This window comes from Lipotes vexillifer, unplaced genomic scaffold, assembly GCF_000442215.2.
Source record: "Lipotes vexillifer unplaced genomic scaffold, Lipotes_vexillifer_v1.1 scaffold646, whole genome shotgun sequence".
Classification (NCBI taxonomy): domain Eukaryota; kingdom Metazoa; phylum Chordata; class Mammalia; order Artiodactyla; family Lipotidae; genus Lipotes; species Lipotes vexillifer.
In genome coordinates, this window is record NW_006769605.1 from 805,919 (window position 1) to 821,505 (window position 15,587).

Genomic DNA, 15,587 nt, shown 5'->3' on the forward strand with positions numbered 1-15,587 from the left:
TTTTTTAATGTTTTAAGATTATATTTAGGATTGTATCTTTTAAGGGCACTGTGACCCTGTTTAATTTTCTTCTGACATATACATCAATATATGTTTATGAAGTATATCATAAATTGTATACCATAAATTGTGACTTGGGACATAATTGTTAATGATCTGAAAATATCGTGATACTCAGCAAGACTTGCATGCAGGTGAGGCTAAAAGGTCACTCTCAAAGGCTGTGATTGTGAAATAGATCCCTAAATGCTCCCAAGATTGAGAGCTTTGATGGATTTTATTAAAGTCATCAGGAATGAAGAGTTGTTGACTTGATGTCGGCACACCGGGGGTGTCAGTCTGGGCACTGGGACGAGAGTGGGATCGCATGCTCAGCCTGCGCTCAGCACCGGGCGAGGCGGGGTAGGGGCAGACACTTCCCTCCACATGTGTGAGGCTGCTTCCTCGTGGGGCTGTTGTGAGGTCTCGGCCCCAGCCTGGATCAAGAAGTCTTGGCCATTAGCAGTAGTCCTACCCAGTGCTCTTCTCCACGGCGAGCACTCCAAGTATGACATGGAACGTCAGTGACCAGTGTTAACCAGCCTGAAGTCTGTTTGTTTTTAATGAACCTAGGTAACGCCATTTCCAAATACTGGATTTATAAATGGGTTCACGTCTCCAACCTTCAAACCTGCAGCATCTCCTCTGACTTCACTCAGACAATACCCTCCAAGGAGCAGGCAAGTCCCGTGAGGGGTTGAAAGGCTGCTGTTTCCCCAGGGTTTGTAACAAGAGGTCGCTGCCACATTGTATACTTTCAAAGCAAAGCAAAAGCAAATGTGTTAAACCTCCGTCATTCTCACCATTTGGGTGAGTCACACTAAGTGAAGAGGCTGTTCTGTGCTGGCTAATGGTAGATTTGACCACCAGTAATGTCCACCAGGAGTAAAAGGACTCAAAGAGTGGAATTTCATTCTGTGAGCATTAAACCCTGAAATGCGTGTTGCAACGCCTACGTAGAGGGTAGACTCGTGAGACAAAGACTTCTGGGACAGCTTGCATCTGCATGCGCCTGCTTTTAATTTAGACCTGGGCTACAGCCCAGCAGAACGTCCATACTGCATTTAGATTTGCATTATCAGACATATTATGAACTAACTATTCTAAGTAGCATTTTTAATATTTTTCCTAAAAAGAAAGCACATTTTAGCTTAGCCATTTCTGCATTAGCACGCTCTTTTCATAATGCCATGATCATTTTAGAACTGAGCGTATACAAACATTTTATTTACAGGAATCCTAGTAAATCTCATCTGCGCCATGCCATTCCCAGTGCAGAGAGAGGGCCCGGGCTGTTAGAAAGTCCTTCGATATTTAACTTCACTGCGGACCGGTTGATGAACGGTGTGCGGAGCCCACAAACGAGGCAGACGGGTCAGCCTCGAGCTCGGCTACAGAACCCTCCAGTCTACGCCAAGAGGGACGCGGGGCCCGGGCGGGTGGAACAGAGCAGCCTCGAGTCCTCTCCGGGCTTAGGTAGAGGAAGGTGAGTGTTCACAATTTCATTTGGACAGGTACTGTGTACTTAGAAACTATTCGTAGTGTCAGATTCCATTAATTCACATGTGTTTTATAATCATTATTTTCAAGTCCATCACAGAAAATCAAATGGAAGGCTGTAACCATCCAGGGTTTTATATAATTACTCAGGGGTGTTACTTTTAGAGCAGACTTGACCGGTTCCATCTTTATGGTAACAGGACACTGTTCAGTGGGAACTGAGGGTGGGCCAGGCTGCCTTGGGTCACAGTCGTTGTGTGTGGAGAGCTGAACGGACAGCCCCCCCACCGCCGGCCCCCGGCCCCACCCCACCCCACCCCCGCAGCATGTCAGGAAGGACGTGCGCTCCAGCACACAACTAGCATATCTAGCGTGGGCTCAGCCTCCATAAGCTTTTCCTGTTGTAAACCCACTTTGAAACCCGTAAGTGAAGACTACTTTTCTGAGTATTATGTATGGAGGACATGGTCTGCCTCCAGGAGCTCCTTCTGGCAGCAGGTGTCTGCTCCCAGTGCAGTGGGAGCGGGAGGGACCCCAGGCAGCTCCTTCTTCGCAGTCAGGCCTTGCTGGGCCCATGAGGGGTGGAATTGGTCAAGATTATTTCTAAATTCCTTTTCAACTTACATAATACGGGCCCTTAGGGAGTCCTTGCGTTCAGCTGAAATGACAAAGGGTAAGTAAATAAAAATGAAATTATAAATGGGAATTAATGTGTGAACTGTTAGGCCACGGAAGCCCGTCGGGGCAGTGAAGTGTCTTGGTGCCTTTGGGCCTGCCATGACATCCACTCAGTAGGTGGGGTTGTTGCTGCGGTTTAAGCTGCTGTGCAGGGAACGGCGCCAATGCTGGTGGGTCAGACTCTGGACGTTGGAAATGTGCCTCAGGAACTGTGGAGTGGAAGGCTGGCAGATGGGGAGAGGAAGTGCTTGGGGCTCAGAAACCCCGTGTGGTTCACTGGAGTGAGGGCCAGGGGTGCCGGAGTGGACTAGACTACTTGGGAGCTTTTCCTTTTGATGATAAATTGGATAGATTGTCATTAACATTTTTTAACAATTCACCTTTATAGCTCAGTGTCACACTTTACATATCTTGCCACTCCAACTGAATGGATATTCAAATGTTCATATCATAACAAAAATTCTAAATGGGAAAATTCCTTCAATAAATATTTTCTTTTATTTACCTATCTAGACCTCAATTTTACTTCTTTACTATAAATTTTTTTTTGTTTTGCTTACACTTCTTAAGGTTGGGATTTTAAAATCAAAAGTCATCTATAAAAGATTACAAAGTCATGAAGACTGAATGTGTCTGCACATACTTTGCTCAGTGAAATTATGTTTCAAATAGGAAAAGTTAACAGTCTTCTGCTTTCCTCTTCTCTAGGAAAAACTCCTTTGGTTACCGGAAGAAACGGGAGGAGAAGTTCACAGTGAGTACATCAGGCCTGTGCCACTTTCACAAGACGTTTAAACCTAGCTTACACTAAACAAACCTGAGATTTAATTAAGATGTGAGAAGGAGCTTTTCAAAAGAGATTTTCTCGTAATGTGGTGTCCGCTAGGTGATAATAGACCTTTTTTTGATGCTCTAAAGAGGAGGTGGTGGTGGTGGCTGGTTCCCTGAGGAACTGCTGGCACCTGCGTGTCCTGTGCGGCACATAGGTGCACCCAGGAGTGCATCATGCACATATGTGGTCTGTTTACACTTGTCCATATGAGTGCTTTCTGTGTGGGTGACCAGGTAGTGTACTTTGAAATCACCGGAATCATGAGTTTGGACAAGCAGAATAAACTTCTCTCACATAGGAATTAGCTCATCAGTATTTTTCATTCAAAATATTTTACTCTGTATCCACTGTGTAGAAAGCATTGTTGATTTTTGCTGCATGTAACTTACGGTCAGGACAAACCCAAAATAAGTGATGGGTTTATGTGAGTGGTAAGTACAAGAGACATGGTTGTGTCTGCTTAGGGTGATTGACCAGATAGCTCCCCCTCTGGGTGGTGCTCTGCAGGGCTCTGATGAGGGGAGAGCGCAGGCGGTGTGCATATAGATGTGGGCTCTCGTAGAGCTCCACATTCAGGGCCTGAAAAAGGCCTTGAGACAGTTCTTGGTCTGGACCCCAAGCCATTGAGTGTGTACATTCTCATTACTGTATTTGCCTAGAACTTAGAAAGTGCAAATTGGTAGTAAATGAACACCCGAATTTTACCATGTTGGTCAGTTCAGTCTAGTTTTTGGTGACCCTATGGTAAGGCAGTTTATATCAGTTGCTTCGAGTTGGAATGCATGAATTCCTGTTACATTTGGACTAACAAGACAGGCATCTTGACTATCTCTTCAGGTACTAGTTACCCTGCAGGAATCATTGCCCCTGGTCACTGCATTACCTGCAAAGGTGAAATGTTTTCCTATTGCCATTTCCATTTCATTCTGTTTTGTGTTCCTGATCTGCGTGTTCATACCTGGAACCACTCAGCTGCCCACGCACGTGGGGCAGGTGTGTGTACTCGACAGTGAGCCCATTGCTGCACTGGGTGTTCTGAACACCTGAGAAGCTTGGGGGCAGGTCGCAGGTGTGTGAGCAGGTGGCCTGGCCACGCCCTCGGGACCAGGGGTTGGCATTCATGCCTTGCCTTAAGCCATTCAGACCCTAAAAACGTTAAACATTGCCTCTTTCCTTCCTGAAAGTTGATACTTAGTCAATTTTTTGTCAGGTCTTTCTTCCTAGAAACGCTCATCTTCTGAAAAGCTGGGTTCACCTCAGAAACATGCAGATGTTTAAAATAAAGCCTCTAAAAATTGCTTTGAGATGAGCATAACGTAGAGCATGCTGAACTACAGGGCACACTGTAGCCACACGGTTACCTGTGCAGCCTGGTTCAGAGGGCACACACGTGAGCAAGGTAGGCAGCCCTCAGACACCTACGCCAAGGAGAAGACATGCAGCAGGAGGCCCAAAGGAGAGGTGGGCTGTGCTCAGCGTGGATCCGATTTCATCTTTAACCTGCTCTCACTTGAGCTGTAACAGATCTTCTGTAGATTTTACTTCTGTAGAGATAATCTTCCAGTTGGTATAAGTTTCTGGGAAATCTTGGCCTTTCAAGTTAAGTGAGCCCCACGAGAGCATTGCTTCCAGTCCAAGTAGCCCACCATTCAACTAAAAATGCCTGTGTTCTACCTAATACAAACTCATTTCCCCTTTCTGTTCCTTGTCTGTTTCAGCCAAGGAACTGGATGTTACAGAATGACTCCTAGCAGGTTGACTAAGAGTGTTTCAATAAAAGTATATCACTGCCTTTCTCCTGAGACTCCTGCCTTTCTCTTTGGCTTATAAGTTTTACTTGGGTATTATTTTGCTGAGTTTACTTACTTTCTTGAAGTCAGGGAATGTGTTAACAGTCTCATATTAAATACCATGCTTTTACATACTGATCTAAAAATATAAGGTGTTTTAGTAAGTTAATTTTCAGGTAACTGAAGCCCCCTCCCTTTTAAAAATATAAGGTGTTTCAGTAAGTTAATTTTCAGATAACTGAAGCCCCCTCCCTTTTTTGTTAAACTTTTTTTAATGGAAATTTTTGTGAACTTTTTTACGTAAGTTGTACAGAGTTGAGAGAGTGGCTTTTGTTTTCTTTTACTTTCTCCTTTATGACTTAGATCACAGACTCTGCTGCGATAACACAAAACTTGTCTGGAGGTGAATAAGTTTAATGTCGAGACTTAGGCTCTTATGCATCTGTCACTTTGCTGTGCCCCACTGGTCTCTGTCGGCTGCCGGGGGTCTGTATGTCGTACACACGCAGCTCTTACCGGCGTGTTTGACCGTGGCTGGGAGCAGCCCTGAGGTTTCGTCTTTTCAGCTCTGCTCTCATGGTCGAAGTTGCCTGACAGGTGACCTTTGATAGTTGACCAGGTTGGCGGGGTTGGATTGGCCATCCGTTTCTCCAGACAGGTGTGGACCTTCGAAGACTAGGGAGCGAGTGTTTGCATCACTCACCTGCGGTATTTCTGAGCCCCTCCTACCCAGCCACCCCAGGGCGACTCCACGGTGTTCTTCTCTTTCAGAGGAGTCAGACTCAGTCTCCAACACCGCCCAGGCCGCCCTCCCCGAGCTTTGAATTAGGCCTCTCCAGCTTCCCCCCACTGCCTGGGGCGGCGGGGCATTTGAAGACAGAGGACTTGTTTGAGAACAGGCTGTCTGGCTTGCTCACAGGATCGTCCAAAGAAAGGGTAAGCTATCCCAGGCCTGATGCTCACTCACCACTGGCGTCCCGCTCTTTACATGTGTGCCTTTTTCACATGCGGAAGAGGTTTATGAGGATAAGTGATTGCAGAGGCCACATAGGTTTTGAGTGGTAGGGTCAGAGGTGGAGCCCTGCACTGGTGTACTGTACAGACACTCACCCAGAAACTCAGGTTGCATTTTTATTCTCGCTATTCATGACCTGCTTTTATTTTACAAGTCAGCAGAAAAAAAAAGAAAAATCTGAATTATACCAGAAGTAACACGTTTTTAATAATCTACATGAATAAACAGAAGCCCAGAGCAACTTTACTATAATACGGGTGGCTGTCGGCGAGCTCTATGGTATTCATGCCTCTGCAGTGATTACATCCCGGGAATCAGCAAGTGCTGCAAGAGCCCAGGTGCTCCCCGTGGCCCTGCTACCGTCGACAAGCAGACCGGGGCAGAGGTGGCCAGAATGCCTCATCCAGCGCCTGCTGAGTTCTCAGCCTGGCGCTCCACCACGGCCACCCACCGTGTCTTTCTCCGGTGGGAACCCACCCACCAGCACCCTGCCTACTGCCCGAAGACCTAAGGAGTCAGAACCCCTGGCCTCTGGGTTGGGGAAGGCACTGCCCTGCAGACCGTGTCCAGACCATCTACACCTGCAGAGCCCCCACAGGGGTGGGGTCGCCCCTCAGTACCAGGCGGGGTCATGGTGGGATTTATGAAGCCAGGTCTTTAGTTGTCTTCATACTAGTGTGTGGTTACTGCTCCCATTTTTAGCCTTCAAGTTGAGAGGATTCCAAGACCCTGTATTTTGGAGAGAGAAGCACTTATTAAATGTGACTTGTCTTTTGCGTTATTGTAAGTGTTAAATTCTGAGTTATCAGTGCCCCATGGAATGATGTTAGAGAATCCTTGCAACTCAGAGACCCTGAGTCTGGGCTTCACCCTGACCTTACTCCCCTTGGGGATGGGCAGGGGAAGAGAACAAGCAGGCCTCCACCCCATTTCAAAAACAGTATTTTGTGGTGGTTGTTTTTTTTTAATTTTTACTGTTTTTACATTGTGAGTTTGTGTAAAATTTATTTTGAAGAGAGAATTGCTACTTTTTTTTTTTTTTTTTTTTTGCGGTCCGCGGGCCTCTCACCGTTGTGGCCTCTCCTGTTGCGGAGCACAGGCTCCGGACGTGCAGGCTCAGCGGCCATGGCTCATGTGGGCCCAGCCACTCCGTGGCACGTGGGAGCTTCCCAGACTGGGGCACGAACCCGTGTCCCCTGCATTGGCAGGCGGACTCTCAACCACTGCGCCACCAGGGAAGCCCGAGAATTGCTACTTTTAAGAAGCCTGAGCCCAATTCCAGGTGAAAGAGACTGTGTCCCTGCTTCTTGGTGAAGTGCTCGGCGGCTCTGCGGGGCCCTGAGAGGCCTCCGACGGGAGGGGTCGGTCTCGGGCGTGCTCTGGACATGAGGGAGCTTTTACAAGAAGGAGGCGTTTTCTATGCCTGTGTTTCCACCAGCCTTGAGCACAAAATCGTGAGAGGTGATGGTTCTCAGGGGCCCCATGTCTCCATCACCACCACCACCACCCCCGCCCCATGGTGGGGGGCAGTGCTATTCCCTCCATCTCACTCCCTCCAGAACCTCTCACTTCTGAACTTTTTATGTTTTGAAAAGTGAGATTTTGAGAAAACGCTTGTTTGCAGTTAGTCTCCCTTCCAGTTCTTTATTTGCTCTGCTGCCTTTTTTTTGTTAATTAACAGAAGGCTACATGTGTGAGTGGTTACTGCTCATGGGGCTGGCATTCTCCAGGTGTTTGCCTTAAACAGACTAAGCCTCAGTTTCGTTCCCTGTTAAATCAGGAGAGTTAACACACTGCTTTCAGGGGCTGTTGGTGAATTCAGGTGGGATCTGATGTCAGCACCTGCACCCCTCAAGACACTCAGGTTTATTGGGATGGAGCTGTAACCTTGTTGGTTTTCGCTATAAAAACGGGTGAGCCATACTGGATTGTGCTGGGAACTCTACATTCACAGATCACGTGCCAGGCAGTGCTGGGCACTGGTGTGTCAGATGGGTGGAGGTTTCACTACCTGTTCAGGTGGGAAAGCCGGCTTGCAGGCAATCGTGCTCATACACAGAGGGAGGCCTCAGATTGGTGAGACGTCTGCCAAGAGGAAGGGGAGACCGGGAGGTGCTTCCCGGCCACAGTGTGTCCAGTTGTACTCCGGGCTGGCCCACGCGTGCTCCCGGGAGGACGGCGAAGCCGGTACCATCGTTGTGTGTTTAAGATCATTGAGAAAGATCTGACGGACGTGCCTCTATGCGGTGATAAACTGTTTTTGATGGTTTCAGAGCCTGAACGCAGACGCAAGCACGAACACTCTCCCCACGGTGCCCCCCCGAGAGCCCTCAGTGCCCTGTGCCGTGTCCACAGCCTGCGAGCGTGCCCCCTCCCCTGCCCACCCGCCCGAGTAAGTCCACCTGCACCTGATGCCCGCGCCCCGTGCTGTGCTCACTGCGGGGCTGCCCGTGGGGCCCGATGTTCACGTGTCTGCCTGGTGGCGTCTTTCCAGGGATCCCAAGGTGGTGGAGAAGCAGAAGGAAGCCCCGAGTGTGGACAGACCTCCTCCCACCCTGAGCACGACTGCGAGTAAATCGGTGCAGGTGGACGGCGCCGTCTCGGTATGTCAGGGGCAAGGATGTGGAGGGGCTCCCTGGAGCGGTGGCCGCCTGTGTGCACACTGCGCTTTCTGTGCAGGGTACCCTGGGCATTTGCTAATGATTGTAACTAACCGATCTGGCTGTTCGTCGTCCCTGCAGCCGTGGGTCATCTTGTTCAGGGTCAGTAGAGTGAGGCTGTCTCCCGAGGAGCCACAGCTTCCAGTTCCTGTCCGCCTAGGACTTAAGGTGGTTCAAGTGCAGATCAGAGGGACGCCCACCTCCCACCCCACCCGCACCCCGCCCGGGTCCACGCAGGCCTACCACCAGCTCTTCTTCCTCTCTCCTCCCCTGGGCACTCGAGCAGTCCAGCTTTTTAAATTCTGATTTGCTTTGTCACCAGTTTGATCTTGGGTGGGCCTTTATCGTTTAGATTTGGGAGTTAAACCCTTAATGTCTGCTAGGTTGAATCTTTAAAGAAAACTTTTTTATAGGTTAAAATTATTTTTAAGTTACAAATGGTTGATGGAGGTGACAGACTTCTAAATGTCCTCATCTGTCATTTAGCCTTCATGCTTCCACTTACCTGAAAACCCTACTTTTTTGTTGTTGTTACTTCTGACTTGCCTGCAACCACACCTCCAGCCCTCTGTAGTTTGCAGTGTGTACAAATGCTTTGCAGAGACAGCTGTTGAAGGTCACCCATAAGTGACAGCCGGACCTCTTCCTGGGTCCAGGAGGCCTGCTCTGTGCCGAGGCAGATTGTCTGACAGGGAGAGCAGATGCTTCTTCTGTGTTTTTCTAGGGTGTCTGGTGTCTGCCGCCTTTCAGGCTCGTATGTGGCTCAGAAGTGATTACAGGCCAGAGGCTGGAAAGAGTTCAGTTGGCACTTTTCATCTCCATGCTTTTTCTAGTTTTAACCATTTTTACAAGATATTTCTAGAGTATCTTGGAGGGAAAGTTGTGCTGCAGGGGAACCTCAGTTGTTGAAATGTAGGAATTCTTTATTTAAAATAATTTTGAATGTGGTTACAGTTGAAGCCTTTTTTTACGTCTACCTCAAGTGAAACTTATTTTCACATGTTGTCATATAATCCCAGAGCTGTGTCTGTTTCCCAGGAATTGCGAAAACCCAGCTACGCAGAGATTTGTCAGAGGACGAATAGAGAGCCACCATCTTCCCCGTTGCAGCCCCAGAAAGAACAAAAGCCAAACACTGTTGGTTGTGGGAAGGAAGAAAAGAAGCTCGCCGAGAGAGAGCCCTCTGCCCCCAAGTCCAGCCCAGGACCACCCAAAGACCAGAGGAGACCGCCAGGCCGCCGGCCCTCTCCCCCAGCCTCGGGGCGGCGTCTGCACAGAGAACAGAGCCCCCCACCCAGGTCCCCTCAGTGAGCGCCGAGGTCTGGGAGGGCTTCGAGGAGCTGAGGTCGCCACAACTAAGCACTGTCCTGCTCGGGATGTGAGTGAGCCGCTGGTTAGGAGCTTGCAGTGTAGATGAGGCCCACAAGGTGCCTGCAAGTTATTTTTCTTCTATGAGTCGGATTTCCCCCCTCTTGAAAAAAATCTATTTTTCAGGATTTAATTAATATAAACCTTATTTTAGGTTGGTGCTTAACTGGAGGTGATGCATAAGTCTGATTTTTTTCAGGATAGAAAATGCATTTATCCTAACAAATTGATATTTTTTATTAAGCCTCCATGTGGCTATGAATGCAAGCTATATATATATATAGTGAGTTTTTCTAAATTAAGCGGAACTATGCTACTTCATTTTTTAAAATAACTGGTTAGCAAGTGTGTATCTCTGAGATGTCCAGACTGCCGGGTGAGGCTGAGGACCGTGGTATTGAGGGCACGAGGCGATGCTGTGAGTGTATCCTGGGGAAGGGACAGGGTCCAATGGCGCCACACGCTGGCCTGGGAGTTGTCCTTTCATTCAGAAGCCTAACAAGTGGTTCTAGCATTTTTTAAGTAGAGCCCATTTTTGGTCCACTGGGCAGAGTAACCCTGCAGAGCACCGAGAGTCCTGATGTCCTGCCAGCAAGTAACCAGCTCCTCACTCCAGTCTCAAGTGGCTGTTATGTAAGATAAACTCAAAGCACATTGTGAATAGAACTTAAATGGAACATGAACTTTGTTGCCCACTGACATGTTACAACGAAATTGTACCCTGATGTTTTGCTCCCGAGAGCAGGTGGGGAGGGCATGGAGCCTGGCTCCCTGGTCTGCCCCAGTCTGCCCCACCTTACCCCTCCAGGGGTGCCTTTCCGAACCTCTGCACACGGCACACAGATCATGGGAGAAGGTGTTTGTGGTGCCCTCTGGTGTTGGAGGATCCAAGTTCCTCTCTCTTTACCTCCAAGACAGGGTCTGTGATCCCTTCTCTAAGTGCTGCTCTCCAAGAACACGCATGCACTAAAGCTAGCAGTTGATAATAAACATAAATTATTTTGTTTTAAAATGCCTAAATTTTTTCTTTAAGTATTCTAAGCAGCAGACATTAAAATAAGAATATTTCCTGCTAAGTGTAACCATACAGTTTATTCCACAAAATGTTATTTAACAAGACTAAGTTTTTTTCTTTTTAAAAAAGAGATTATTTCCATCCAATATTTAAAGACTTGAATTTTATTTAAACTTGAAAATGACTTTGCCTTAACTTTTGTATATGACAGCGTAGAGTTCCTGAGACCGGCCTGTGTTGGCGTGAGTGGGGTCTGCTGTCACGGTGTTACTGGGTAAGCACTGTAGGAAGAGCGAGCAGTCATGTTTGTAATTTACCTGGAAGATCTTACACAGTTGATCTTTTTTCAGACTGTTGAAAAATCCTGTAAATGCAAATAGTCGATACTGTATTAAATATGTGCACTTGGGCGTGTGTGCTTTGCTTGTACAGTTGTAAATAATCAGAACATATTAAAAAGGTACCCTAAAGAGAAAAAGCTGATAAAAATTGATATATTATAAATGTTGCTATTGACCTGGATGTAGATAAACTCAGTGTTGTGGTTTGAATATTATTTTAATTTGTTGAGGTTTTTTCTTTTTCTCTTATACTGGTGTGCTGAACTGATTCTGCCTCTTTGCTGCTGTGAAAGGGAGATGGAAAGTTTTACTAAAACATTCGAATATTTTCATGCTCTTCTTAAACATATGTAAGTATGTACTAATCACAGCTAATGTTGAAAGGGTTTTTGAGGTATAATCTGGAAAGTGGAAACTGGCAGGGTCTTCAAGTGAAAGTAAAAAATAATCTACTTAAAATTACAAATAGCTAATAGGCATGACCTGCCTGCCAGAGGAAAACAAGCCCATCTCCTTCAGCAGCGTCTTTATTCAAATACCTAGACACCCACACAGCGCTCCTATTTGCAAATGCCTGTTAAAAGGAACAGGGGAATTTATTTCTTTGTAGTTTTGAAATTGCTGACTGAAAAAATCAGAAATAATTGACCTCTTACACCCAAACTAATGAGTACTGTAGAAAGAGCTGGAAAGGCCAGCTCTGAGCCCCCGGGATCCCATGACATGGCGGTCTCTGCTGGAGGAGGGAGCGATGCTGCCAGCACTATCCCCAAATCCCAAACCCTGTGCAGCCCAGACACTGGTTTTTAATAGTGACAGATCCTTTCCCTGGAGGCAGGTGTGTGGGGCCAGCTGTGCTGTCCGCCCTTTGTGTGACCAGGGTGGAGCTGTGCGTGCAGCTGGGATGAAGGTGACCGTGACAGCAGCTGGGCCCAGCCAGGTGGCATGGGCGGCCGGGCACATGAGGCCTATGCTCCCGCAGCCGAGTTAAGACTTCACTCTGATGTGATTTTTATAGCATTCTTTTTAATTAAGCAAGGGCAATATGCCAAAGAGCTATATAATGTCCCCCAATCTCCACCTTTCTGATATTCCTGAGGTTTTCCACTCACAGAAAAGCACAGGGGGTGCACAGCGGGAAGCTGTGGCGCCAGCCCACGGGCAGCCCCGCCATGCACAGCTGGTGTCTGGCTTCGTCCGTGTAAAATGTAACTCTTTCCTTTCCCCTGGCAGTACCTCAAGGTACAGAGTCAGACACAGCATCACAAATGGCATTTTAACTTGGACAATTATGTGATGATACTTGTCATTTGGAGAGATAAGAATGAGAACCCAGCCCCATTTCACCAGACATGAATTCAAGAAGAGTCGTTGATTTTAAGAGTCCGTGTCATGATGTTTCTGATCAGGCCCTCTTGTAACTGCATCACTGGTTGTTACTAGTGGTGGCAAGAAACCTGTCAAGTTGCCACATGGTCAGGGCCACCACAGTGCCCTGTGGAGGCCAGTCTGGGGCCTCGCGGGCCTCGGGGGCAGGTACGGCCCGTGTCTGCCTCTGCGTCCGTGGGGAGCGGCGGACAATCGGCCTGAAGGAGCAGCCACGGCACCAGCTCGCAGGAGGGCAGTGACGCGGACGCCTCGCCAGGGCTTTCGTTTCTGTTCTATTTCTTTTCATTAAGACTGGAATCAAGCTTATGTGTAAACTATTGGTAATTTAAGTTTCCTTTGTGTCATTCAGTGTAAAACTGTCTAATTTGAAAAAATGTAGGTTACGAAAAATAAAGATTTAGGCACTGTTTGGGTTTTCTTTTCATTTTTTTTAAATTAAAATTTTCTTCAAGAATGCACCTTTTTAAAAAATAGTATTTTGTTTGAACCCATCTGTGTCGTGAGAATGAAATGCGGGTTCCGTTCACCCATGTTTGGATCGTAGCCCGAGTCCTCACAGCAGGGGCACCATGCCTGGCGGCTCAGTTGTGGGCCTCCAGGGTCGGCCCTCAAGCCAGTGTTCGTGAGGGCACAGTTTGTTAAATTTGAGGTTTACCACAGAAATAAGTATCCCTGTGTCGGGCTCTTGTTTCTTGTGTTAAATGGCAACGTCTCAGGAGACATCCCCATAAAGTCACCTGGGGTGGAGGTGGGGCCCTCGTGTTCAGATCCTAAGTGAGCCTCAGCAACAGTGATGGACTTCACCCTAAATCAGGGTGACGCCAGCAGCAGTGGTTGGGCCTCCAGCATGTGTTATGTGTGATGGCTGGTCTGCCAGCTGGTGACTGACCCGTGCACCCCCTCCCCCATGTTTCTACTTGGTTATCCTTCCCTTGTTGATGTGGGCTTCTTTGTCTCTGGCTGTTCATTCTTTGTTACGTGTTGCAGATATTTCCTCTCAATCCCTACCAGCTGTCTAAACTCTATTTAGAGTAGCTTTTATCTTACAGTTTTTAATTATGTAGTAAAACTGACCCATCTTCTCCTTTATGGTTGAGTGTCTTGGTCTTGTTTATGAAGTCTCCCTACTCCAGAGCCATGAAGACAATCTCCCTTGATGAATACATGTGTCTTCAGCCCATGTGGAATTGGTTGATATGTGTGTGTGTGTTGTGTGTGTAGTCTGAAGTGAGAACCCAGTTTTACTTTTTGCCATGTGGAAACTTGCCTATTGAGTAGCTCATTATTCCTCCACTGATCCGTGTGCCACTCTTGTTACTTGGTTCCCTCCCACCTGCGCAGGCAGCTTTTTCTAGCCCCTCTAGTCTGTGCCTCTGGGCTCATTTCTCTGTGGACACCGTGGAATTCCACTCACCCACCATTCTGCCTTCCTAGCAATTTCCTTCATAGGACTCATCACAAAAATAATTCGATGTGCTCCCTGAAGGTGGGAATCAAGCCCGTCTCTGTCACCCTTGTATCCCCTGGTCTCAGTACACTGTCTGCAACATAGTAGAGGCTTAATAAATATCTGTAAAGTTGATGAAGTATCTACTGACTATGTGTTCTCCATGCACAGCCCTGGCATAGGAAATTGGGGGAGAAGTGGGGTGATGTGTTTGCCTTTTCCAGATAACTCTTTGCAAACTCAGTGGCTTGAAATGACAGGTCATACATCGGGACTGGCAGATGTAGGCCCAGCTTAGCAGCTCTGCCAGCCCTCAACCCCTCTTGCTCCCAGGTGCACGTCAGGCGCTCTGGGCCTGGCCGGGGACACACAGCTCATGGCTATGTGTGTCGTCCACGGGCCAGCCGAGGCGTGTTCTCTTGTGGCCGTGGAGTGGCACAGAGCTGAACCCTGAAGGACCCCAGATGTTTGCACCTCCCCCTCCACCAAGAAGTTGCAGTCGTTGCATTCCGTTCCTTGGCACGTGCATGTTTTTTAAACTAACGTTAAAGCCCTCTGTTTATCTAAATCACTGGGTAAAACCAGCAGTCAGAGGAGCACCCCCAGCACTGAGGCAGCCGGGCCTGACGGGCCACTAGCGCTTCCTGATCCGGGTGAAGTGCTGGACCACCTAGATTGAGGTGCGGGGGGCTCTTCCCCTTTACATACTGTGTTCCCAGTCCACCATGGGTGGTGGGTGGGGGAGATATGAGAAAGACGGCACTGCAGGAGGGTTTGGGGGCTTTAACAAGACTTCCCACAGTTCTCAGAGCCCGAGCGCCATGGAGCGTGGCCAGCGTGGGTGCCCAGCTCAGTGGGCCTGGTCCGTGTCTTCCACGTCGGGGCTCTGCCATCTGTGGGTCCCACTGAAGCTGAGGGAAAGGATGGTCAGCAGGACCCACCAGGTTCAGGATGGTGTTACAGAGGAGGCCGTCTGGTACCGACCAGGGGAAGGGCTGTCATGGCAGGGGAGCCATGGGGCAGGGACGCAGCCGTGGGCTGGATCCCCTGCGAGACCAGGGTCCACTGTGGTCAGACAACACGCTCTGTGTAATCAGTCCACTTACGTGTTAGGGCTTGTCTGTGACCCTGGATGTGGTCACCCTGGTGACTGTTTCATGGGTGCTTGAAAAGAACATGCACCAGATGCAGAGCTTGCTTGAGTGTGTAACGTGGGTCCAATCCTGGGGGGCGGGGTGCCGTCAGGTCCACACCCCAGCTGACATTCTGCCTGGTTCGCTCAGTCATGTCCCTAACGAAAGTAACAGATTTGTCTTACTGTGTTTCACTCTTTCTCATTCTCCTCAGTTTTTGCTTCATGTATTTTGAAGCTGTGTTGGGTGCCTGCACTCTTAGGATGGCTGTGTCTTCTTGGGAGTGTATCCTTTAATGTCAGTAATCTCCCTCTTGGTCCCCAGTAACTGTCTTTGCCCTCAAGTTCTCCTGTATCTGACATTAATATACCCATTCCTGC

At 48.2% G+C, this 15,587-nt stretch overlaps 1 protein-coding gene across 1 annotated transcript in view; it reads left to right on the forward strand.

Annotated features, from left to right (window-relative positions):
* The window catches only part of LARP4B (La ribonucleoprotein 4B), a 56,314-nt gene extending 45,895 nt beyond the window's left edge, over window positions 1-10,419 (forward strand). Inside the window, exons 11-17 of the mRNA XM_007445660.1 lie at window positions 613-719; window positions 1,274-1,525; window positions 2,926-2,971; window positions 5,611-5,775; window positions 8,128-8,246; window positions 8,349-8,457; window positions 9,553-10,419. Coding sequence (XP_007445722.1) covers window positions 613-719; window positions 1,274-1,525; window positions 2,926-2,971; window positions 5,611-5,775; window positions 8,128-8,246; window positions 8,349-8,457; window positions 9,553-9,825 — 1,071 coding nt within the window. The 3' untranslated portion in view covers window positions 9,826-10,419. The remainder of the gene's footprint in view (window positions 1-612; window positions 720-1,273; window positions 1,526-2,925; window positions 2,972-5,610; window positions 5,776-8,127; window positions 8,247-8,348; window positions 8,458-9,552) is intronic.
* Window positions 10,420-15,587: the final 5,168 nt, after the last annotated feature.